The sequence below is a fragment of the Vanellus vanellus genome, assembly GCF_965231255.1.
Source record: "Vanellus vanellus genome assembly, chromosome: 3".
In the NCBI taxonomy this organism is placed as follows: Eukaryota; Metazoa; Chordata; class Aves; order Charadriiformes; family Charadriidae; genus Vanellus; species Vanellus vanellus.
Window position 1 is genome coordinate 19,408,713 of NC_138907.1, and position 27,110 is coordinate 19,435,822.

General features: G+C 43.0%; 1 protein-coding gene across 1 annotated transcript in view; it reads right to left on the reverse strand.

The window, feature by feature from the left end:
• ALK (ALK receptor tyrosine kinase) overlaps positions 1-22,359 on the reverse strand; it is a gene marked incomplete at both ends in the record, with an annotated part of 320,185 nt that extends 297,826 nt beyond the window's left edge. Inside the window, one exon of the mRNA XM_082481002.1 lies at positions 22,253-22,359. Within this exon, the coding sequence (XP_082337128.1) occupies positions 22,253-22,359 (107 nt within the window). The remainder of the gene's footprint in view (positions 1-22,252) is intronic.
• Between the last annotated feature and the right edge of the window lie 4,751 nt (positions 22,360-27,110).

Below are 27,110 nucleotides of genomic sequence, written 5' to 3' on the forward strand. Positions count from 1 at the left end.
ATACTGAGAAAAGTGAATGGCCAATGCGAATTTCTTGCAAACATTCCAAGCGGTGAAATATATCCACCAGCTTCTTGACTACTGTTTTTGAATTGGATCCATGCAGTCACCAGTGACCTGGAAATACAGTTATTTGTTACAGCTATATACAGAGTTTTATTCGATTGATAAAGAAAGGGGGATATGAGCAAAGGGGAGTGAAAGAATATTTTATTGAAAACAATACTCCAGATGCATCCAGAACAGTCATCTGGGAGACATATAAAACCATGACATAAGGAATAGAGTTTTTGTGTTGCTCCCAAAGAAAGTAAAAATACAATATAACATAATTAGTACAAACAGAAATGAGGTTAAATTCACAGTCATGTATTGCCAGAATGATTCTAACAGGCTGAATGAAAAAAGCTTATGTAGGCAGAATTTCAGCTAGCAGAAACATGAGATATTTATCTGAGTTACAAGACAGCAAGAATGATGGAACCACTAAATTCACATGCAGGTTTCTAAAATTAATTTTTGTTCATTTAACGAACTGCCAGATTGCCAACATTGACTCTATATACTTTGGATCCACATGTTTCTATCATATTATGTTTTTCTTATCCTTTTAAAGGCAATAACTATTTTTTTTCTCCAAACATAATATTTTAGTGTTTCTCACTGATCAGGTGAGTCTTTGATGAGGGGACCTTCCTGATGGAAACATTGGGGGGGTGGGGGGTGGAGGGGGGAGGAGAAGCAGCACAAGATAATTTACATAAGTGCACTGCAATTATTTCTCCTTAATTATGCATGCAGCTGGCTCTATTTTAAGACATGCCATTGCATTGCTCACACAAGCACTAAGGGTATCTGTCACTCCATGTGTCAGGCCTTTAACATTCTCACCCACCTGCCTGCGAATCACTAGCAGCAACCAAAAAGAAGCAGTCAGGCTTGCGGCCACCTGCCATTCATCAGCATTGTCAGAATACTGCTGGTGCCTCTTCATATTTCTCTCATGTCAAGCCTTTTTTACATTGTATTCAAAATAACAGGTCAATTTGCTTTTTACTACTAACTTACTCCATGAACTTTTCATTCATTATCAAACTAGGCAGCCTTATTTTTGAAAACAGTCACGCAAATCTAAGCTGTCAGTTAAAAACAAGTTGAATTAGTGCAAAATATATACACAGTCGTGTTTATATTAACTAACACTGACTTAAGATGAAGCTATGTTAAACTCAGCTTTAATCTTCTCTCAAATGACACCACTGTACTTTCTTTCTTTCTTTTCCTGGGGAAGATTCTATTTTTTGTCCCAGATGTTTTGTCCAGGTACATATCACAAAGTGCTGTTTGTCCAGGCTTTCAGAGCATGGGAGAACCTTATCTTTGGTAGAAGATACTCATCCTGTTCCACCAGTGCTATGTGAAGTTGATTAGGAGAATCGGGATCTTTCCTCAAACACAAGGCAGTACCTGGAAACCTCCGCCATCCACTGCACAAGGGCACTTACCATGGCCGTGAAATATAAGCACAATAAACCTGAAGCTTACTAACCATTCCTGACTCTAGTATCTCCCCATAACAGAAAAGAAACAATAACTGAGATAGAAACTCTCATTCCCACCTGGAAGCCCAGCAGGTCACTCCTGTGCTATCACATCTGCTTACAACTCTCTTTACACGGATGCCTTCACTGTTCCCTGCCCTCTGCCCAACTCCTGCAACTTCTTTGGGACAAAATATCTCACAAGGACACTGTCTCCTGGTCTCAATACCGAAGAGTGGTCATGATGACCCAACATGAAACTTTGGGGAACAGTTAATAGTCTAGTAAGAGTTTGATACACCTAATATAACTGAAATAATGGGCTGTTTCCTAATCTGATACCCTATAAACCATTTAGCTAGAAGCCAGGGTCTTTTCACATGGAATTCCTATGTATGGACTTGGGTTTTGGCATTTGCAGTCCATTCCCATTTTGCTAGAAACATCCTGTGTCTGGAAAATAAGCTTGCATGACAGTCTAACACATACTAACAGCAAGGCAGCATCACTACCTTCTCTCCTCTTCTTTCCACTCTTCCTCTCCTCGCCTGCCTTCTCCCAAAAAGAAAAGAAATGGTAACAGAGCTGGCAAACCAAGAGTCAGACCTCACCAGAGCTAAGTATCTATCTTGTAGTGATTGAAAAATGGCCCCCATCAGCAGTCATTTACTTGGTGGGACTGGTTTTGAAAGCACTGTGAAATCCCATTACAGTGGGTAGAAAAAGGCCACTGGGCTTCCACTAACTGTCCTTTCTTATCACTGAAGCTTATTTTAATTTCAAGTATCATTGTTATTTGTGTTTCATTTAAACTATGGCATGTGAAGCTATGAACTCAACTTTTAATTTGTGCTATAACTGACACATAGTCAATATTGGAAACTATAAAACACAATAGGTCCTTAGATTGCACTAAATGATTGGTATAGGCCCCAACCGTGTGGCAGGCATTATATAGGACACTAAACCCAGCATTTTATTTGGTAACACATACAACAAAAGCAATTTCACCTAGTTTTGAATTCCTCCTTGCAATGCTACTGTGAAAAGTGTTCTGCCTGCCTTTGGTATTATATCCTACACAGAAATGTGGGGAAGCAACTGATGATGCATCCATCCAGTAAAAAATTAGTTTTGATTGCACGATAAATTGTTAAGACCATGCATGTACCACATAGGTCAATAATTGCTATGGCATTCACCACTGAAAGTCATTCATTGACATAAAAAAATCTAAGGGGTTGCAGAAAAACAATACACAGACTCATCAAACACCTTGTTCTAAACAGCTATTTTTAAAGCAAAGGATATAGGCTATTAGAGTTCAGTAGATTATGAAACCGCACAAAATCCACTCATTCATGGAGATAAGATTTATCGAATCGCTAGGACACATTCCCCCTGTTCTTTTCAGGTATTTCATAATGACACTGACAGATGAAAGGCTTGGATGCCTGGCTCCTTAGCCCATAACACTGCCAATACTCCAAAATTTATCAAAATGACAATTCAAAGCTATATGCCCCTAGTTATTACAGAAGGGTCAGTTGGATTTTACACAACTCATCTTAAATGACTGATGAAAGACACTGGAAAGACAGTCACCATTGTGTTCCAGGTATGTAATGCATTGCTCCAAGCTGAAATGCTAGGTACACCCTCAGGATGCAAAACACACTTAATAAAAGTTGTTGAAAAAACGTGGGCCTTGGGGAAGCATCATTATTTTTTGTTAATAACAATAAACATTTTCTATTCCTGTGAAAGCTATGTGCATCTGAAAGGATGTTTGAGGAGGACACAGAAGAGGGGTTAGTTACAGATGAAGGTTAGACTAGAGCTGGAGAAGTGTTCAATGCTAAGGTCTTGCAAAGAATTCAGACTGTCAAAGCAAAATGGTGACTATCTTGCCAGATTCCCTTTTCTCTAAAGGTCTGGACTGGACAGTTATTTATAAAAAGGACACCATTTGAAAGGTTTTGGTTGTATGTAATATAGGAGGTAACATTTGAAACCACTGAATTCTTTCTTCTATACCCTTTGTACAACGTAAAAACAGCAAAGGAGAAATGACTCTTTTTCCTGAAATTTTCTCTATTTTTTCCTCTAGAGTTAAGACCCAAGTATAATGTGGGCAGTTATGTGATTAATTATACCACTGCAGAAGAACACAACCCAGCTCAAAAGAGCAACGTCGGAAAGCGGTGTTCGTACTTCCACAGCCTGACTTGCCGTTGCCCCCGTCTGTTCCTGGGAGGCAAAGGTCTGCAGAGCTGGAAGCCATCTGTGTTTGAGTTCCCAGCAACACTAACAGCATGGAGCTGAAAAGAAACAGCAGGTACTTATGGCCTTTGCTGGGGTTTTGTTTGGGTTTTTTTGGGTATTTTTAAATATACAGACAAAGATAAATCTCATGAAGAAATTAGCTATCTTGATCAATTTTTTGAAGCTAATCCCAATATATACACTTCTGGTCTCCGAGAGGCTTTGTCACTTATACTCTTAGCAGATATCTATTCAAAAAGCCACAAACTACTTTACAAACAGCAGAAAACCCTGAGGTCATTTTTACCTACTTTCCTGCAATGCATAATCTTCAAAATTCATTTCATTTTTTCATGATAATTTTGTGATCTCTTTTGATGCTGAAAATGTTATTTTCTTTTCTTTCCTGGGAGGAACTGCATTTTTAATCAGGCTTTCCAGAAAGAGCTTTTGCTGATCTTAATGTGAAAAGAAATCTCCCAAAAAAATATACCCAGGAAATGTTACTTCAGAATGACAGAGTTTATTTGACAGCACAGAAGATGAAATGGCTTAGGTCCTTAAATTCTCTTCTCTACAGACCACAGAAGAGTGTTCGGAAAGCTGAACACTGAAATATGTTTATGTCTAGAGACTGCTTGGCTTCTACTGCACATCACAGGAACATCTGGAGAGATGCAATTAGAGCACAAACAGCTGCAATGCCCCCGCGTGCTGATCTGAATTGTTTCATTGTCACCTTGGGCTCCCTCCCTGACTGCTGCATCTACCGAGTGACCTGCGTTTTATAACTCAGTTCTCAACTGTGTTGTGTTATCATACAAATATTAAACAGCAGTGGATTCACTGGTCTGTTAACAGAGTGGGCAGGTGTCAATGGGCTGACCTGCTGTCTCTGCGAGTGAACCAAATACTAGTCCTGTGAAACAACCAGATACCCAAAAGCCGTGCCCTAAAGCAGTTAGGGAACTCATGCATGACTTGGGATTCGATGATCCTGTCAAAAATCTGTCACTCTCCTAATGAGAGACACTGCTTTATTCTGCTGATGTGCATGGTGAGCAATCACGTATGCAGAGTACCGTAAATCCGAGCACAATATTCCAAGCAGAGATGCTCGGATTGCTGGCATTCATGAAAAGACAGAGTAATACAGTTCAGAATGCGTATCACAGGGTAACACACCACAGCGCAAGCTGCCCTATAAAAGCCTAGCCGAATCCTATTTGATGATGTCTGCAGTCAAAGATCGCAGAATGGTTGAGGTTGGAAGGGACTTCTGGACCTGTTTAGGAATTGCAAAGACAAAACTCATTAAAGTTTTCAGTGTGCCGAGAAACTGACCTGCAGCTTCTAAGACAAACCGTAATGGTATAGATGTTCACACTTCACTTATCTCATCCCAGTAGAAAGGAAAGCCTTGATCTTCAGGTACCGCTCAGCTGACGTTTTATTACAGACATACAGTTCCCATTGGGGCACAAGAGCTTTAGTGAGCTGGGGAAGCTCACCTGCTAGAGCATAGGCCTACAGCAGCACTGCTGGCAATGCCACCCAGCATCACCTGTTGCCAAGCACTGGCTGGGCAGGTGGACCAGACTGTGACTCACTGCTGGTTTTAACTGGTGTAGTGGCACGCGTTTATCAGGACTGACAGGTAAACTACATCAGACCCCCAAAACAGGGCAGAAAAGAACAAAGTGAACTATGTGAAGTGTTCCAAGACTAAAGAAAACAGGAGGCGAGAGTTTCTTATCTTCCCTGCAGTATCAGAGATGTTTCCAAACGACACAGATTACAGCACAACCTATTCAGCGTAACACCTTAGGGAGAAAGCCAAATTCGCTTCTATTCCCTACCAGTTCAGCAAGATTGCAAGGTTCGTTGATGTCATTATTTTACTGAAAAAATCAGGATCATGAAAGACTGTGGAACTGCCACAAAACTTCAGTTGCCACCACTCTCAACTCTCGCAATTTGTCATTATCTTGGGTGTCAGCCTTACTTGTTTTGACCTCACCAACAGCTCTGATTTTAAAAACTGCATTTCAAGGAAAATGGTTAACAGGTGAAATCCTAGTTGTTTAATATATTAGTAACCACCTTCCGTTATTGAATAGCACAGGAATAAGAATGAATACTGGTGAAAAATTAAGTCCCTCACTATCAAGACATCAGCTTAAAAAACAAGTAACTCTTCATTTTATGGATGATAATGGCTGATTGTGAAACACTGAAACTGCCCTCACCTCTCTCCACTTCAAAGTGTACAGCTGCCTGCTTTATTTTCCATTTAGCCAGCAAAAAAGGTAACAAGCTAGTAGTTTATCCCCTTGCTGTGTAACCTCCCTTAGGTTTGTCACAGATCTAGTGCTACTTGGAGCACACTGGGAGAAGAGTTATTTGGTCAGAAATGCAATATGAAAAATAGAACTTGGACTTCCTCCACAGGTTCCTTCCCATCAAGGCAGATCTGCATAGGACCGAGTCATGACATCGTCAGTCACAGCAAGGTACAACTTCCACCACAACCAGACTTATTAGAGGAAGAGGTCGTTTTGTGAAGGGATTCCCGTTTGCTGTAGTACAGAATCCTAATACAGCATTTAGCTTGCTCAGACAGAAAAAAAAAAAAAAAGGCTTTAACAGAGAAGCTTCTGTTAAAACCATACAACCAAATAAATGGGTTTGTCTGGAAAATAAAACCCAACTGGTGTCTGCAGGTGAGATTCAAATCATTAAGAGCTGAGCTTGCTCCTCTGCAGCTCTAGCTCTAGCTTTGGCCCTGATCCAGAAGGCCTTTTACCTGCAGCTTTTTACAGAGGTGATATTCAAAACTGAGCTTCTCGTGAAACTGTAGCTCCAAGAGTCAAGCACCGTCCCTATTCTTGGGTACGCACGGTAAGGAACAGCTGAAACTCCCTGTGTGTGAGCCCAGGAATCTGTACCAACAAGAAATGCTACAGAGTGGCAAGAGAGAGCTGCGTTTTACCCAGAGAAAACAGAACTGCTTCCAGACCTTGCACAATTCCATCCTCAAGAGACAAAACGATCACTCCAGGATTTTTTACAATGATGGTGGGGAATCACTGGAACAGGTTGCCCAGAGAGGTGGTAGGTGCTCCATCTCTAGAAACATTCAAGGTCAGGTTGGACAGCGCTTTGATCAACCTGATCTAGTTCAAGATGTCCCTGCTCATCGCAGGGGGGTTGGACTAGGTGACCTTAAAGATCCCTTCCAACCCAAACTATTCTATGATAATGGAACCCTGGAGACAGGGTTTAGTGAAGCAGTGACGAGAGCTGGGAGGTCAGTGATGAGGCTCTAGACAGAGAACCATGCCCTCAAAGCTACCTTGAAAGCCAGGCTTTTGTTGCTAGGCTAGGGACATGCCTGGAGCAGTTCAAAAACCACCATATAAAGTTTTTCTTCTGAGAGCATCTGCATGAAAATCCTGAGGCAGAATACAAGTTAATACTGTCTAAGACGGCTCACAGTGCACCCATAAGAGAGAAGTCTTGGTCTTACCATGACATCAAAACTACAAATAAAACAGATGTTTCCCAGGATGTTACTCCAAAGGAACAATCATTGGACCGGTTTAGAGACCAGGAAAAGACTTATCTCTGAATTACTCTAGCTTGAACTAACACAGGAGATTAAGAGGCACTTCCATGTTGGTTGTAAACTAGTTTGGATAAAAGTTTTCATTATGTTTTACGTACTTTGCCTACTCTTCCTTCTGATAATTCTGTTGATGTGGCTTTAATATACTCTAGTCTGACCCTCATATTATTTTTCCTTTCCTTAAGCATTTTAATCTGGACCCCATCCACCCCCAAGTGTTTCTGGGGAACAGGATGAGAGTGGTGATAAAAAACAAGATCACACTTCAGGTCTTTATATTTGCAGATAGGCTTGACTATCCCAGATACTTTGGAACAGATTTTAGAGGCAGCAACAAGACATTTCCTGTCCCGTCTTGAGTAAAAATTGTTCTCCATTCAGACAGACATCTCAAATGAGTTGACTTTTTCTTTTCAGAGAGGATATTGCCTCATATCTTCCCTTCCAATCCTTTTACCTTATTTTTAAAAATAACTTATTTTCACACTTCTAAGTGACAAACATGTATTTGAAATAATGTTAGTACCACATACTGAGAACTTCATGGGGCAGAAAGGGAAAACTGTAACCTTTTTAAGTTCAAGTCTGGGATACCATGTAAAAGTGCCTTATCACGAAGGCATGACCACAGTAGCAGAGGCAGGGTAGTATAGGGGAAGGCTGCTTATCCTTGGTTAGGAGACCCACCTGGTCTGTTTGTGCTCTACAGCACCTTGAGGTAAATCAAACATAATGTCATTTTAAGTAAAGGTAAAAAAAATGAAACTAGGTCTTCAGAGATGTGATGCTTAATAAAGAGTGGATGTAACATTTTTAAGAGGTGACTATCAGAACCTTCCATTTCTTTAGGCATATTCTGATAAGTCTGACAAGTGCTTTCCTCCTGTCACTGGACTCTGGGGAGCTGACGATTTTCCCTTTGCTTGCACTAGGATGCTCTTACTCCCTCATTCCACTTACTGGGCTGATGCTTCCCTTGTTGTTGTTCAACTCAAAATCCAGACATAGGACGCCAAAGGTCTAAGAGTTGGCTACAGCAAGAGGTGTTTAATAGCTGACACCCATGCTACAATGGAACAGTTTATGCCCCAAAGTCCCTTCCACAAAATAATAAGAATTCAAGAACAAGGGCTCTCAGCATCTCACATGCGCATGTAGCCTGTATAAGGACAGCACAGATAATACTGGCTTGGTCCCTAAGCTTAGCACCAATGTCTTCTTTTGCTTACCATCTAGACCAAGTACTGATAAGAAACGCCAGATTGAAAAGAAGTTCTATTTCTTATCTTCTGACACACAAAAATGAGGTCTGCTGTGTCTCCCTGTGCACTCACAGCAGACGGCCTGAGAGCAAAGAGCAGGAAAGGTGGTTCTTGCCCAGCCTGGCCGTACGTGAGAGCGGGAGAGTGGAGTAGGTGTACAACAAGAAGATGCCATTGGCTTCAGCAGGCTTAGAATCAGCCCCTTATGCCTCCCATCAAACTCTGGTACAACGCCTTCAAGAAAACCTGGAAATTATGATTGTATGGAAGAGAAACCCCTGCCTATGGTACAGCCTAAATCTGGGACTTGTCTCCACTCAGTCTGATCATTCTTATGGGATGACAGTCATTGCTTTCTCCACAGGACACTATACTTCAAAGAAAAGTAATATACTGCCTTCAGTTACACTAATGCAATCCCCTTTGATTTATTTCTTCTACCATTTCAGTCAACGTCCCAGCGAGTCATCTACTTACCAGCTGCACATCTGCTTGACAGCTTTAGGGATCTTTCTCAAGCAATAAGTCTTGAATGTCTTTCCAGGGTCTTATGCTCCAGCTCTTTACTGTTTAGAGGATATTGCTCTATTTATTCTCAGCTTCATAGCCCTCTTAATGTTTACCTACCAGCATTGCCATCTTTCAAGCCACTGTACTTACAGATAAGGCCTTCTGCATCTGATTACTGGTCCAGTTATTATTTGCTGTTTTGTCCTCTATATTCAGATGTATTTTACATGTTTGCTGGCTTCATTCCTACACACTATTATCCTTGTCAGAGACAGAGAATAACAGTTGCAGTCATAACAATGATCCTGTAGCCAGCTCCACTAACATTTTGCTAACTCTGCTCCCTGCTCATACCCCCTTAGTTATGATATTCAGAGTTAATAACAGCTTGCAACTTACAGTGAACTGGAAAGGAAAGATGAGCTACACTTTCACCTGGTTGGATTTTGTATTATTTCCAATAAAAACACTGTTATTTGTTGTCTTTTAAACTTGAGATTTCTACTAGTAATAAAATACATCTTTAAACTTTTATTAACTATCTAATTGAAAGGGGACCTAAAATTTTTAATTATGTTTCACTTGCATAGGAAAATCTGGCTAGATGAGATCGAAGGAGCATCTCATTGACTTCAGCCTTAACCTTATACCTCATGCTCAGTGAGATACTTAGAATAACTGTATTTTAGTTGTAAAATAAACCCCTCAGTGCTCAGACCCAGCTATGTTCTACTGCAGTCTCATCCTGTTTTTCTCATTGACCTGCATTTCTTAGAACAAAAAGAAATTTCTAAGTCTCCTCCAATATCCCTATCACCAGCGTGACAGATAACCCTTAGACAACCTGATCCTATGGTCTACCAGTGTACTTACTCATGGTTGAAGTGAGAATTACAGTGCATTTGTCTCAAAGCTGTTCTATGTTTCCGACATAGGAAGGGGATCTAAGAATGCATAGCATTACTGCCTGCAGAGGAAACCCGACTGTCCAACTCCTCAAGACTCGATCTAGTGTGTCATTGTCTGTTTTCAAGCCTGAACTGTGTCTTTCATTACACTAAAGGTCTCCCTTCCCATTAATCTTGTTGAGCAGCTCTCCTCTCCAAGCTCTGCTGCCCACAATTTGTGATTCCTTATTGTTGAGCATACATCACACGTAAAATCAGTTCTAAGCACCCCATTACTCACATATTTAGAGATGTCAAAGCAAGGCCTCCACATAGCTCCCAGAGCACTTTAGAATTCCCTTCTGGTTTCCCATCAAAAAGGCAAAAAGGACACAAGCAGACAGCATCTTATTTGAACTTACCAGGGAGGTAGGTTTCCTTATACAGAAAGTTATGAGGAGGAGCAAGGCAAAAAAGGTAACTATATAGTACACTTACAGTTAATGACGCATGAACATCACAAGGTTCAGCTGAGCGAGGACCCAGTCCTGGGTCCTTCAGGTGACTTTTTCAGTACCAACACAATAGAACTTCCCCTGTTGACCCTGTATGGAAGCTAGGGCAAGTTTCTTTGCTCATATTATAATTTATATTAGATCACTATGCACAGCACTTCAGGACTTAGAAACTACCAGAGCTTTCTTCTGCTCAACCTGATCTTCAGTTTGGTCCAGGGTCCATTTCCATAAGCAGTTATGACATGTATACATACAACTATGTCCTGATGAGATCGGGGAAACTGGGAAACTTCTGAAATAAAAAAATCACCAATACGGGTTGCCTAAAGAAGTTTCACACGTTCAAGAACTTCCATTTTTGGAATAAGCCTCAGAGGAAGTTGCGGACATCGTCTCTAAATAGCATCTCTGAAAATTTTGAATTCACACACTTACTAAAAGGGAAAGGATGATCGATTGGTCCCTAGGGTCTATCCACTGATGGATCCCTTTTCCCTGCACAGGACTGCTGTAGCTCATTCATCCACTCATTCATTCATTCATTCATCACAACTCTGCAGTTGCGCAAACAGACTCTGTAAACAAGAACTCCTCACCAGCAAACTCCCACCGTGCTAGCAATATTAAGTGGCAAGCATATGAACACCCTGTAGAGAAGCAGAGGCAAATAGTTCATTGATATTTTTTTTCCTCGTATCGGTATAGTTGATACTGCTTTACAACCGATGTAAAAAGATAGGTTACACTGGTAATAAACCTCAATACATTAAGTCTCCGTACAGACTGGTTGCTGAAGGCTTAATATCAGTTGTAATTATTATCCATAAAATGTTATTGAATCAGATCTTAAAAGTTAATGCTGCTTTGTTTCAGGAGATAAAGGACAGTAGGCAGCAAGGCAGAGAAGGAAACATTAGGCTTTTGATCAATCTTCGTGTGATTTAAAACCTTAACCACCAAAGGGACTCAGCCCTTCAAATATTAACAAAAATCCTATGATTTGGCCTAAGCAGAGTCCTGTGGCAAGAGTGATTACTCAGAGGATGTTTTATCTTTGAACTTGATACCACTGCCCAAATGGAGGATTTAACTCTTTTCTTGAACTCAGGACTAGTGAATGCTGCCCTTTTAAGACACTGTGTCGCACTTCAGATTGTAATGTGCGCTTAGTAGGTACATCACCCTAGCACCAAGGGGCTTTCCTAAGCTGGAACCCCCCGACATCCATTTGAGCCCTTGTTGCTCAGAGCATCACCTTCAAAAACAGACATTTGCCTTCACACCCCTCACATTAATACAAGAGTTATATATCTGCAAAGCAGGTGCCCTAGCAGAAGGCATCAGGCGACTGGTTAATGGAGCACATAAGCTGCCCTAACATTTGCAGCTAACAAAGACTGATATCCTCCCTGTCCACAAACATTTTATTCAGCTTTCCACACTCACAATATCGCTAATCCAGCTCTCCCTTTCCCTTTTTGGAGTGCAGCATTGCAACAGTCTGAAGCCATTGCTCATCTCTACAAAGAGCCAAGAGGAAAAAAGTGACAACATGAGAGCTGGGAAGGAGCAAAGGGGACCTGTGTGTGTCCTTCCCCCGCAAAAGCCATAGTGCTTCCCAGTGAGAAGGAGACCTTGGCTCTTATGTAAAATGAGCCTCGTCTCCTCCTTTCCTAGGTCACTCAGCAAACACTAATCATCACATGGACACGCCAGTGCCCTGTAAAGTGAGGAGAGATTTTTAAGGTTGACCACAGGCTCTAGTCCTTTAAAAACAAAGGGAAGCAAGTTCTTACTTATGTACCAACCTTCAAGCCAGCCCTGACTAGATTCACTCTTGGTCTCTGTAATGTAATGGTTGCTTTGCAAAACAGGGACATTTGGAAGCTTTATGGAATACAACATTTTTCAAATCTAAAAAGTATGCCAAGGAAATAATGCAGAAGGGTAATAGGAAATACTTGCAGGGAGACCTATTCTGAATTGTCTACACATAGATAAGGCACAGAATTCCTTTCCTTAAAGATTTTATTAACCTTTTGCTGATGGAAAGATATTACTGATTGAGAGCTAGATGAGGTCAGTGCAGCAATTATATTTCGAATCCTCTTCAAACAAGGCTCTTGTACAACATAAGAAAAAAAACTTGACAAAATGAATTGTTACTTAAACTGAGTCTTTTAGAAGAATAATTAACCTATAATAACTATCCTGGCCTCCTCTCCAGCCCTGAAAAGTAATCCTTTCTCATTAGTTTCAAGTTTAATTAGCATCAATAATGGAATGTCCCTCAGAAATAACCATTGCATCACTTTCTCTAATGCTGACATACGCTGCCCTACAAACGGAAAGGCCACAGGGAGATTTCTAAAGATAGGGAGAGGCTCGGCAGATCACAGATGCTCCCAAAAATAAAAAGCAAACAATATTGTTAAAAGCATGGAATGTGACAAAACCAGATTTATTTGAAAGACAAGTGTTGCAAACACAGTGTGGAACAGAGAAGACTCAAAGGTGGTTTTGCCAATAACTCTGCAGTATTTCCAGTGAGTTACCGAGCCTCTCAACTCTAATTTCTTGTTCTTTCTTGGCCTTTTGGCTGAAACAGAGCGAGACATCACTATTTAGTATATTCTATATGAGAAAATTGTATTCAGGACTTGCAGTCTAACATAATCAAATAATGCTTTTTCCATCCCTAGCTTCTACGATCTCTCTGTAAAATAGATATAATAATGCTTAGCATTGTCACCAGGGTGATAAGGCTTAAAGTACTTTGAGAATCTAACATGAAAGAGGCTATAAAAAGCCCAGACATTCTGATGCATCTGAGATAGCCCGTTACTTAACAGGCCAGTAGAAACAGCAGGCGAATGCCAATGTACAAGTTGTAACTAGAGGTCTGCTGCAACTTGCAGAGTTCTGAAGGATCACCACAGATTTCTAATAGGTGAAGTCCCATATATTCAGCTGCGTATCACAGGCACAACAGTGACTGCATTCAGAACAATGACATGAGCTTTCAAAACTGCACTGGATAGAAATCTCCAATAACATAAAAGTCCCAAAAAGAGAATGACATATGGAGAAACACCATTTCTGATATGCCTACTGATGCACATCATTCAGTATGTACCTAGACTAGTATTACCCCTTCCTAACAGACAGTAAGAAATACACTGCACGAGAATCCACACATGGCCGTATCACACTGTACTCCCAACCTCATTACTGCAGTATCCCTGCTTTTCCCCCCTACATTCACCACCAAGCGTTCACTGCTCTTTACCTTACGCAGAACCGTCTTCTCTCCCTTTGCCCAGCTTGCAACTCAGAGATAGAGTCATGGTTTTCTTTCATCAGAAGGTTTGGTAAGATATGAGACCAGAGAGAGTTGCTTGTCAGTAAGAAAATGGGGAGAAGGTTGCAGAAAGAGCCTGCCCCTCTTTCTTCCCAATGCTCTGCTACAGCGGAATTCCCAGTCCGAAATGAATCTAGCATATGCCCTTGTTTGGGCAGGAAAGGTAGTTCTTCTGCCTTGATGTAAATAATGGACTATCACTGAAAGACTTTTGAGATTTGCAAACTGAACTGAAGGGTTGCCAGAGATGAGTTATAAAGGGGATGGCCCACATTTCTAGAACCATCTAGATAAAAGGTTCCTGCCTAGTACCTCCACTTTGCCATCTGTAATCCAGGAAGAAACAAGCAGGCCACTGAAGTTTTAAACAATCTCTGATCCCCCATTCTGTGTTAATTTCCGATACCTTAAGAAGAAAACCCTAAAGGACAAACCTTCTCTCACCGTCTCTGCGTTTACCGTTCCCAGGACAGCCAGCACTCGGTTTGCTCAGCAGCCCCCTCTAGCCAAGAGCAGCCAACACCTGCAGCTCCTCCCTGCGAATGGAGATGATGCCCAGCTGCAGCTGCTAAATGCACCCTGGCCAGCTGGCCACCGGCAAAGTAACCATAGCCTATCCCACTCTCCCTCACATTTCATGGGGCTCCAAGTAACCCTGGCTGAAGTCCCACAAAATATTCAAATAGCAAATCGAAATTTTACCATTTAGCTTCAAGACAGGGTGGTGCTTTAACAGTCAAAGGCATAGCTCATAATTTTTCTAAACCCAGAAACTCAATCCCTTGTAACATCAAACAAAATTGATGCCATTTTTAAGTTTCAGAAGTTTGTAACCGCTGAAGTGAAGGGAATAGCAGTCCTACGGTCAGCACTGCAGGGACGCAAATAAATCAATATGGTGGGCTGTTCAGGCTTTTCCCTTAGAAATCTCATAGTTCACCCTGCACCTTATTGTCTTTATTGACGTTCTTAGAAAGCAAAAGTACCAGCAATCTGAAAAAAAAACCCAGCACCTTGTACCAAGAGAGTTCAAAAGCAGTCAAAACTACCCTTGCTTTGCAAAGGAAGTATCTGCCACGAAGGGAAGTATTTCATGTCACACAACATGTCAATGGCAGAGCTGTGTATATACAAGCCCTTGTCCGAGTCCAGTTCCTCATGTGATTCTCCCCTCCTCCCTGCTCGCTCTGCCGTAGACACTGATGACAGACCCAATCCTACAAGATAATTAAGTTGGAAGTCAAAGCAGAACTCGATTCTTGCAGCTACCCTTTGTAAAACACTGAAGTTCTTTGGCAAAAGGAAAAATAAATGCAAAATACTAACAAATACACTTTATTAACCAATACACTGTTTTCACACCACAAGGATCACTTTACGTTCAGTACCTATTTTTCAATGCTCAATTCCGTCTTTGTTCAAGAGTTTACCATTTTCTTTAAAATGCCTGTTGTTAGAAACTAGCCTGCAGTCTATCTGCAGCTGGCCACCAGCTCTTTCTACTGGATATAGCTAGAACACTTCAACCACACGTTGAAGATCCTACAGGACTAACAAGTGAAGATGATTTTCCTTCACTACAACTGACAGTTTATAGCTTCTGAAAGTAGAGATATCTAAGTCCTATCTATGCTGTCACAGGGAATTTCTGAGTAGCCATGCTAAGCAGGATAGTGACAACCATGAAGCTACTCGGCCGCCTTAGTCATAAATCAAAATACTCATGTAAATTAGACTTTAGTCTCAAAATGTGTTTCTTGCCTAAATATTTAAACACATAAATAACCTCCAGCCATTCCAGCTTGTCATTTTAAGCTTTCTGACATTTATTGTTCGCAAGAAAAGAAAGGTCAGACTTATCAAATCTGCATTTATGCTTCCATGACATTTTTCTCCAACCAAATTTTTCTGAATTAGAGAAGCAAGAAAAATGTGGCATATTTCATAAAGGACCTTTCTCAGTTCAGCGCTGCGGTCTCAGCCACCCCACTGAGCTCAGAAGTGGCTTCTCAGGAAACATGCTGTGGCTCAGTGGATAGAAGGAGATTTGGAAAGCAGGCAATGTGAATTGCTGCTTGCAGTCAGGTAAATGACTTGTGCCAAAAAGTAGATCTTCTAGTCTCAGTACTCGAGTTCTGGGTAGCCCAAACAGATGCTTTGGTATGATAATTAAAGACAGGAAATGTCCAGGCACAGCACTGCATTTGTTGATGCTTGGAAAGAAAATCACAACTTGGACTCACAAAACATCATCATCCCAAAAGAGCTAGCACTGATATACTGAAAAGGTGATACCTTCTTTACTATGATGAGGCTCATTTATTTGGACATTTTGTAAGTGCTAAATGCTGCCAATCTCCTCTCACTTTTTCTACTTTTTTTAGTTAATTCACGAACATCGTCACAAACACAGATGCTGTTTCCTATCATGTAATGTTCATGTGAGATGTGCAGTGAACCAAATGACCAGATTACTTCAGGATACAATTCAATCAGATGCTGCAAAACCACCTTTGATTTTGAAGTATTTCTCTGCATTTGTATAATAAAGCATTTAAGTCTCCCAGTGCACTTCTTTGATGTAGGTATTTATTCCTTCGTTTTAAATATGGGGAAATAAAAGCAGAGCAAGTTTAGAGAAAACATCTTTTTAAAATGTGCCATAAATGTTCATTCAAATAAAAAAAAAAATAATAAACTGATACTTGTGCCCCTTTTGGTGTTTGTTTATGGATATTTTACTGAACATGTTTATGAATAAGAACATACGTAAGAACAATGGGCCTAAAATACACAAAATTTGCAGAAAACATACCTGGAAATCATAAACATATTGTACATAATCCTGACACTTATTGAAGAGCAGGAACACCACGTGACTCTGGTCCAAGCAAAACCGTGTGCAATAGCAGTCATAGTATGTTTTCCATGAACTGCTCAAAGACTGAGCATCGTTTCTAACATTATCTGCCAAATATATGCTAACATATTTACAGAGCCCTAAAATGTTGTGGTCAGCATGGAAATAGTGAACAAGGCACCATCAGTCTATAGTCATTTGCCGCAAGTTTCCTTGGTGCTGATGGAGAAGGTAAGTGACTTGGCCAGGAACAGGGCAGGACCAGGGATCGTGCTGCCCACAAAGCCAGGCAAACCCATCACTAGGCAATCGGTTTCCTTTCCTCTTCAAGAGGCATATACAGTTCAAGAAGAGGCACTGTAGATTAACTAAATTCACATTTCTGGAGAGTGCCAGTGACTGGTGGTCTGGAGGGAGCTGCTACAGACCTAATACTAGGGCAGGATGGCTTGGGAAAGATGCTCCTAGCACACCTAGGATTTGTTCTCATTTAGCAACTGGTAATCAGCATGCAGCACATTGGCACCCACAACAACCCAAGGGCAGAAAAGGAAAAGTTCAGTTTGCACTATGTCATCTCTAGAGCAAATTCAAGCGCAACTCAAGCCTGTCCTTAAGCTTTGGACTAGCAAAGCTGGCCTGATAGCTGAGGCAAAGCACAAAACCCCAGCAGAAAAGAGCAAAACCACTTGTACTAAAATGGAAACCTTTCAGAAGCCCTACTGCAATGCCTCAGTCTTATCCACCAAGTTTTGCCACTGATTTATCAGAAGAGCAAGATCAGATCTCAGATGTTGCATACAGTCAAGGATGAGAGAAAAACTGGAAAGTGACTGACATCTTTTGCCAGTTTTTTGCTCATTATGGCACAACTTCCAACTTTGTTCTTTGAAAGCAGAAAAACAAAACCAAAAAATAACAAAAGAAAAGTACAACTAAGAGCTCTTGATCAAATGGTAGGGCCTCTGAAATATGCAGAAAGAATCCTGCAGACTTTACAAGTCTTTTCAGCTTGGAGCTCTGACTTTCATTTACAAAATGTCCACTTTCAAAACCACATTTTCATCTAGTCTGAAGTTCTCTCTAATCTTTAGGCAAAGGGTTCCTCCTGCAAATGAGTTCAGGTACATGGTAGTAGTACCCTAAAGATGTAAAGCTTAATTGCCTCAGCATTGTAATAGCATTGGTATGTAGTGAATGCAGACAGTTTCAGGGAGAATACATGTGGCAAGTTAATAAAATTTTAGATGAAGGCCACAGTGCAGGAGTAATATTTCGCCTAGCCAGAGGATGAAAAGTTATGCATTGCTATTTAAAAAATATAATTGGAATGTTAAATCTATTTCATGAATGAAAGTACATTGACCTTTAGAGGGAGGAATGACTCATTTTCATCCCTGTATGCCCCTTTTTAACATATGCTTCCCACCTTTGCATATGTAAGTAGCAATTAGTTCTCACGGGAAGTTATTTTATGGCCACTTCAGCTTATTAAACTTCCTGAGTAAACTCACAAGAAATCTATTTAGCAACATTTGTAGCTCCTGTGCCCTGCAGTAAGTGGATTGGCTACCTGTGACGTTAACATGACAAAATCCAAACGCCAATGCAGGGTTAGGATGCAAGGGCTCTGGATCACCGTGGAGCCTGTGCGAGTGTAGAGCACTCACCTTGGACTAACCCAAACCTGGCCCACCAACACCATCTTATCTGTGGGATGGGCTTGCCAGGAAGGCCCTCCCAAGCACAATACCCTATCTGATCTGAAAAGTCCTGGGAGTAATTTTAGCCCAGCAGCACAGGATCAGTCATGCAAGGGGCAATCAGTGCTGATACTGAAACAGTTCTTTAACTGACAGTCTCAATATAGAGACAATTTAGGATTTTTTCCAAGAACACTCAATAAACTGTCCAGAGAGCACACTGCTACAGAGACCCACTTGTGTCTTTTGACACAAGATAGCCAGTCCTGTAAGACCAGAACTAAAACCAGCCAGGAGTCTTCAGACGGAAAGGTTCGCTAGCTATTCAGTTTCCCATGACAATGTACGGGTTTTGATTAAACTCTTTTGGGAAAGGTTTCCCTGGAGGTAGGGTGGAATTTCCAGTCAAAACCAAAGACAACGACAGTGAAGTCAACAGCAACCTGGTAGTTGGGAGGCTCACCTAAAATATGGGAAATTTACGGAACTGCGATCCTCTCTGAGCTCGCCTCTCCCTTCCTCTGCATTTTTTTGTTGTGTGTTTTTCCAGAGAAATTATTTCAATTAATTTGATTTTTGTCCCAGAGAAGCACTGGGGGAAGGAGAAGCCGGTATTAAGTCTGAAAGCACTTCCAAGAGAGGAAAACTCTCTCTTACCCGATTTTGAAAAGGCCAAGCTGACACAGAAATGGTAGATGAACTGACAACCACAGCTTCTCTAAATGGAAGCTTTTTCTTGTAGGATGCTCTGTTCCCATGAGGATGAGTGTGTGAGATAAATTGGGTATTGAAGCATTTGCAGGAGAGCCCTGTAGAAATTCCTGTAAACTTTATGGTTTGTCTGTTAAACAACAGCAGTCCAGTAAGTACATCTTTTACTAATTGTTCCGTAAAACACTGAGACAAATTGCTTTACACTTTGTGCAAACGTGCTGTTAAAAAGGGAAAAGGTTCACTCCAGTTAAATATCTTTGAGTCAGTATCAGAGAGCATAACAGTTAAAGAGAATAAAGCATTATTTACAGGACTCTGTTGTCACCCTTAAGGTCAGTGGGAATTCAGCCCCTTGCAATTTTTTCTCATCCTAAAATATAATTCATTCTCCATTCACACGGAGAATAATTTGGCAAAAAATAATTTAGCAAGATCTCTTCCTGAGAAGTACTGCAATCCTGGGCACCTCCAGCATAAAAAAAAAAAAAATAATCTAAGTATGTCAACATAAGTGAAGCAGCTTTACATTGTTGATGGGAGGATTGTGTTGTTTGAAATCCACTTCCAATTAGCTTAAGCAATGAAGGAAAGGCTCAGTTGCCTTAGGAAGAGCTTTAGTTAAGCCCTATACACATTAGCTTCAATGGTGTTAATAATTGCTGGAATCTGCACACTTATGGGCTGGTGGATGCTGTCCATGCTGTTATCACTGTGTCAGCACATCCTGCTGTCGGCAGGGCTACACGGCACAAATTTAAGCATGGCAGTGACACGCGGTGTTCATATAGGCAGCACCCTTGCAAAGCAGAAAGAATGGATTTTTAATGTTTTTAAACAAGCCCATGTTACAAATCTAGTGCAAAGCCACATAAAAGTATAAGTACACTAAGGTGTCATTGCTAAAAAGGCACAGATACAATTTTGTAGTGACACAATTTATGCACATTAGCAACCTTGGTGTAGAATTAGAGACTAGAATTTTTACAGGAGATTATGAACAGCTGCTAGGAGCAGTTATTACTGTGATGCAGGTAAGTGAGGTCCACGTTCCTTCTGCTCCTATTCCTGCATCCCCTATGATTGTCTTTGCACGACTGTTGGCAGTAAGAACAGTAGAGCCTTGTCTCCAACACGATTTTACAGGGGTATAGCTAACTATTACTTATCTATCTTGAAAAATATGCATGTCTTCTCAACAAGATAACAGACAACATCCAGAGCCTGTATGTTTTACTAACTTTGGTTAAAGCTCCATCTGTGTTGTATTCACAAGATCAGAGCACCTGTTACTTCACATGTATACCCTTCACCCAGATTTTAAAAAATAAATAAATAAATAAATAAATCAAATCACACCTCCAACCGACAACTGCATGCCCTCCAGCTCCCTTATTGCTATAAACACCACAGTTAAGGTGGCACTAAAAGCTAAGGCTGTATCTTCACTGCCAAAGAGGGAGATCTGTAAAGCACAATAACTGCTACTCACAAGAAATTCCTCAAGCAGAAAAAAAAGAGATGGCAGGGTTTGGTGTCTATAATATTTATTAATTATCTTTTTTTTTTTTTTTACTGCAGTGTAGCAAGGCAAGACCTGCTGGAAGGTAGAGTGTGTTGGCTTCGCCTAGCCACCTTGTGGTAGACAGTACCTCTGCGTTATCCCTGCCAGAATTAACACAAGAAGAGCTAGCCCAGGTATCTCACTTCAGCCTCAAGTGTAAGGCTAACTCACACCCAGCCTGCTCTGACAGTCTGCTTTAATTTTCATTTCAGCCAGCAAGGGATGACAGGTTCAGTTTGTAGTTATTCAAATTGCTGGCCCAGCTTTTCAGCTGAGCATCAAAAATCAGTTGCTCCAACTTCATATTCAAAGCCCAGCACTGACTTCTCACCTCTTGTGAATTTACTTAAATGTATTCTGTGGTCCATTAAGTAGGTGGCTACTCAGGGACACACCATTGACTTCTACAAAGCTTCATAAAAGCTACCTAACTTAACTCACTGTGACAAATTATTTGGCCCTGCAGTCCTCTAGGTATTATATTCTTTTAGAGGGAAAGCCTGAATCAGAGCTTGTGTTAAAGGTACAACTCACACACAGAATGGAAGTCTTTCTTGATCACTTGCCCAAAGCTGAGACTTGATTTAAGGTAACAGAGCTAACCCATACCCTGTCTACAAATCACTGCTGTCCACAAAAAAAATTTTAAACCAGGTTCTCTCTTCACAGAAGTACCAGTGCTACATGAGCCTCCTCAGATGTACAACTTCTTGTCTTACTGTAGCAGATGCAATGCAGTTCACTAAGGATCCTCTGTGGTTTTAAAAGGGATAGAAATTAACTCAGTTCCAGATACATGAAACTCACAAGAAAACCTGCTTCTTGCAGGTTTGTCTGTCAGCCATTACCTTATATGTATAAAGAAGGGTAATAACATTGATACCAATACCCGGTAGCATTACCGTACAAATTTGCCAGTCAGCCCCAGCTTTGGAAACGTTTCTGCTACTCCTTGAGGTCTACCTGCACATAACCTTGGAATCACTTGCAGCACGTTGAGGAAGTTTCGCTTTTTAAGATGATATTTTTAAGTTTCAAAGAACCTGATCTTGCTCTCCTTCGACTAATGACACTTTAACCTTTGGGTCTCGCCTGCGGCTGTGTGGCACAAGTCAACTCCCAGCATTTTGTAAAATTCCCTCAGCGCTTTCGAAATAGTCCTCCCAGCCCCACAAAAGCCCCTCGATGCGTTTTGCACCGGTAAAGCGCAGCCTTTAAGGACAAGCCATTAGGGGAAGCCCCGACTGCTCGGGGGAGCTGCGCTTCCCGCACCCGCCGGGCTGGCAAGTGACCGGGGCTACGGCGCGGAGGGGTGTCCCGGTGGAGAAGGCACACCGCACCGCCGGGACTCGCGCCCGCGGTGTGGGGGAGGCTCCGCGGGGACGCAAACAGCGGGAGCTCGGCGGGAGTGGGCTCGGGGCGCTGCCCGGCATGCAACGCACGGCTCACCTGCCGCGGAGACGTGGAAGAGGAGGCGGGGGCGGGCGGCGCGGATGGCCGCCGAGAGCCCGCGCTCGCTGCCCGGGAGGGCGCCGCGGCGCTCGGGCATCAGCCGCACCCGCAGCCGCCCGTCGCCGGCGCGGAGCCACCAGGCGAAGAGCTCGGTGAGGTTGAACTCCAGCTGCGCCCCACCGGAGCCCGGCGGCGGCTCGCCGGCGCAGCCGTCCCGCAGGCTGCCCTCGCCCACCTCCAACACCAGCTGCTTGGCGCGCCGCAGCCGCCGCCCGGCTGCAGAGGGCCCGCCGGGGAGGGCGGGCGGCGCGGCCCGCGGCAGCCCCCCGCGGGCGGCGCGAAGCAGAGGCGCGCAGTCCAGCCGCAAGCGGCACCACGCCGCGGCGCGCCCCGGCGGCCCCAGCACCAGCTCCCGCACGTAGGTGCGAAACAGCGAGGGCACGACGAAGTCCACCGCCAGGCTCCTCCTCTGCAGCCGGGAGAGGCCGGGACTCTCCCGCGGCCCCGCTGCCCCCGGGACCAAGCTCAGGGCGAGGCAGGCGGCGGCCAGGAGGCGGGCGGGCAGACTGCCCCCCGCCATGACCCGCCCGCGGTGGCGGCCGGCAGCGCCCCGTCCTGCGCCCGCGGGGCTGGCGGCCGCGGAGCCGCGCCGGGGAGCGCCGAGCTGGGCTGGGCCGGCTCGCCCGGGGAGCGCGATGTCGGGCCGGACCGCTGCGGAGGCCGGTCCGCCCGGGGAGCGCGGGGCTGCCTCCCAGCCGGTCCGCCCGGAGCCGCCGCTGCGCGGGCTTTGCCGGCTCCAACTACCCGCCACAACGCAGGCATTACCCGGCGAGCGCTGACATCACGCCCGAGCCCGCCCGCCAGCAGCCAATGCCGTCCCCGGCAGCCGTCATTATGCAAATGTACGGGGGCGGGGCGGGCGGAGTCCGGGAGAGCGGCGGGGGGGGCGCGTTCATTGAGAAAAAAAAAAAAATGGCCCGGCTGCCCCCCGCCGCCCGCCCACGCCGGGAGCGGCGTCCCCCGGCTGCGGGAAGCGCGGTCCCCAGGCACGGGGATGGGGAAGCGGCCGTTTGCGGCCCGCAGGGGGAGGCCCGGCGCCCTGGGAAGGGCCGGGATGGAGCCGCACCTCCACTTGTCCCGCCGGGGCCGGGCCCCGGCCCCCCAGCCCGGCCGCCAGCCGCGTGTGGTGAGGGGCTCTGGGGTCCCGTTCCCCGCCTCCTCTCTGCTCTGTCTCTCTATGCAGGCAGCGAGGGACGAAGCTGTTCGGTTTTCTCCCTTCCTTTCCTTCCCTCTCTCTTCTCTTCCTTCCCGTCCTTCCTTTTCCTCCCATCCTTCCCTTTCTTCCCGTCTTTCCTTCCCTTCCTTTCCTTCCTGGCTTCCTTCCATATCTCCTTAAATTAAAGGCTGACGTCCCCAAAACAACCCTGGATGTCTTTCCTCCGGCGGGTGGGGGAAGGTGAGAATTAGGGGAGGAGAAATCTTAAAGCATAAAACATTCTAAAAAACTGAACAAAATTCTATGAAAACAAGAGCCTTAAGAAAGGTTCATGCAACATTTTCCCTTTTTTTTACCTTTAACAAATACAGTATAATTACTGTAATTACATTAGTGTTATGCCTTAGGATAGCTAATCATAACTCGTTCATATTTCTGGAAGTTGCCTATATGAATTAATGACTTATTATTATCTCTTTAGTTTGATACTTAATGCATGTATATTTTTATAACCCAGGTACTTTAACTATATAAGCATTAGAGTGCAATTATTCTGTCATGCGGTTATTCTTCTGCTTATATCAAATTAATGTTAATATACAGCTATTGTGGAGCAGAACTACAGTGTAATGCCTCTGTAATTGTAGTGCCGAAGAGTGTAATTGCAGGTGCGAGGCTAGAAAAGGGAACCAAGATCTTTTCTGTACAGAAGAGTTGAGGAAGGAACTTCAGGGCAATCGCCAAAGGATTAGTTAGATAATTTACTTCATACAAAACAAGTGCCACTTTTGTGCTGTACTCAGCCTCCTACAGGTGTGTTAATTCAAAGCCTATCCAAGACAGCAGTGTTTCCCCAACTGGGCTTTGGACATACCCTTGTTTTCCCCCCACTCCTCTTATTTCACAGTCTGTTAGATTCACTTGCCCAATATGTGAACCCTAATCCTTTACTTTCAAGTTTTAGTAATACTTTGCGGCTCAGTCTCCCTTTTGTTAGAAGAGGAAGGTGACTGGAAACATACTGAATTACATACAAGTGTTCCGTAACATAAAATCCGACACAGAAGTATTTAAAATTGACCTGTATACTTCTTTTGAGCTCAGATTCCTTACTGGAAAAAAAATGTTAAATGGATTGAATTAATCATGGGCCACCAGTCTTTTCATTCAGCCTCTTCTTTTACTCTAGTGGATAGTCATATTAATGTATGCATTCATGGATGGAGAGCTATGTCCTCAAACCTGATCTCTTCACCACATTATTTTGGACTATCATCTTACTCTGCCTGGGCATCATATGCAAGTGAGAAGAATGGCAATTCTTGCAGAAAATGGTATGCTGGGCACAGGAAATGTTCCAAAAATCTCTATAAACAGCTTATTGCAGGCTTGTACAGATCAGATTTCCATCAAAGGAAGTCACTACTGTGGGACTTCTACAGTTTTCAGTTCCCAGTTCCTCTGGGATTCAATCAATTTGAGCCTAATGCTGGGCTCATTTCGGTGACTGGTAAATCTCCCATTGACTGTAACTGGGTAGACCCAAGACACAGTTCAGATTTTCAACTCAGGTACTAGGAACAGAACAATTTAATTGATTCCTTTATGCCAAACATCTTGCTAAGACAGACCGTGTCTTCCCAAATGCGCTCTTTATCCTGAAAATTATACAGGTAACTCACTGACCTTCATCTTAACTGGGAAGTCAAAGTTGGCTGGCATGTCTAGAAATTTCACTCTCTGATCTCTCTTCAGAATGAGATAAAAAATGTGTGGTGGCACACTGCAGCCTTCTCCCACACTCCCCACTTCTGTTTGTGGGTGCTATCTCCTGGAGTTGAATCAGCCACCCTATCTCAGCTCTGCCTTCTCTACTACCTTTGCCAAGAAAGCTGTTGAGCACTAGAAGGTTTTGTGATGTTCCTGACCTAGGAGAAAGGGAATTTGTTTCTGGTCAGTGTCACCGGTGTGGGGGCCGTATAGACCCAAGTGTCTCTGCCACCTGTTTTGGGGATGTTCTCTTGGGGACAATATGGAATAAGCCCTGAGATGCCTGGGGACAAGCCAAAGGGAGGGTGGTCTTCACCTGCATTTGGGTGGTGATGCAGCCCTGCATTCCTAAAGCACACATGGCACTTGATGAAATAATCTGTGTGTGCTTGAGGAAAAAAGGAGGGTTCTGAGACTGTCATTGCAGCCTAACAGACTGTTATTTGACAGTGCATCAAAGTATGTAGATGTGTATTTTTCTCACTGTATTACCTTGTTTCATTCCCACAAAACACAAGAAGGTTAGTGCTGAAAACTGAAATGAAGAGGTGTCTTTATTAATAGGCTTTAAGTGAAATAGGAACAGCTGTTAATACATCAAAAAAGATAAAATGGACCCATTAATGAAGGAAGAGAGGCAAAGAAATCAATGAGGGATCTCCAGTGGTTGAGTTTCTGGGCTGCCTTTTTATATCCTTTTTTAATTGGTCTTTAACACGAAGAGTGGTATGGACATTTGGGATGGAATAGAAGCCTGGCCAATATAGCCGCTAATGTAGGCCAGGTAAGAAAATACTTTGTACAACTCTGTGATAGGTTGGGATCAGCAGATCTGGACAATATGCTTCTCAGGTTTTTAATTTAGCTAATGAATTGACTGTGTCACTGGCAATTAATTTTGAAAAGCACAGGAAAACCAAGGAAGTCTCAAAGGATGAGGGAAGGGGGGATTAAATACAGTACTAACCTTATACAATGGAGGAAAAAAGTCACATTGGTAGGTGTAAATTTCAGCTCCAGTAAAAAAGTGAAAAAGAACATGCCATACAGGGGACTTCAATGGCAGCATAGCAGTGTGTGTGAGCTGAGGGTGTGACACACCTGGAAGACACATTGTGCCGATAAAGGACTCACAAACCTCAAACATCAAAATATTTGTGCCAGGAAAACTGTATTACCTGGTGGGGCTCTAATTGCAACTGTGTCGATGTTGGAAAAGACCCAGTAAAATTCACATATCCACATTCTAGCAAACCTTTGCCAGAACTTCATGGGAAGTATCACTAGGGTAATAGAGCTGAGCAATATCACGTGGCCTCAAAACCAGACAGAAGACTATCAGAAACTGGAGTACCATGAGTGGAAGATGGGTATTTAATAGACTGAGCAAGCATCAGAAATTGCTTTGTTTTAACATTTCTGCTTGTACTTAGCTGAGATTGTAAAGAGCGTCAGCTCCTTGGGCAACACTACCTTGGGAAGGCTTTACCCACAGCCAAATGAGGAGACAGTAATTTGGACAGGAGTGTTGACGTGTCAGCGAAGCAAAAGGAGAGAAACATTGTTGAGGAACTAAGCCAAGCTGTCAACAAAGACATAGCATTTAAGAACAGTGCTTTTCAGCTAGATTTTGTGAAGAAATACCTGCAACTGAGTAAAAGCACTCATCATGGTGTACAGAACAGAGGGAGACGCCATCTATGTTTTCTCCCTCCCATTGAGTTCCCAATCCAAGTCATTGGTTATGTGTACTCTGGCGATATGCTAGATCCAAGGTGCAGTGGCAAGGCCTCAAAGTAAAGTATCTGCACGCAACAAATATTTCAAAGAGAGACCTGAGGATGGGGACCATTCCCAGATTA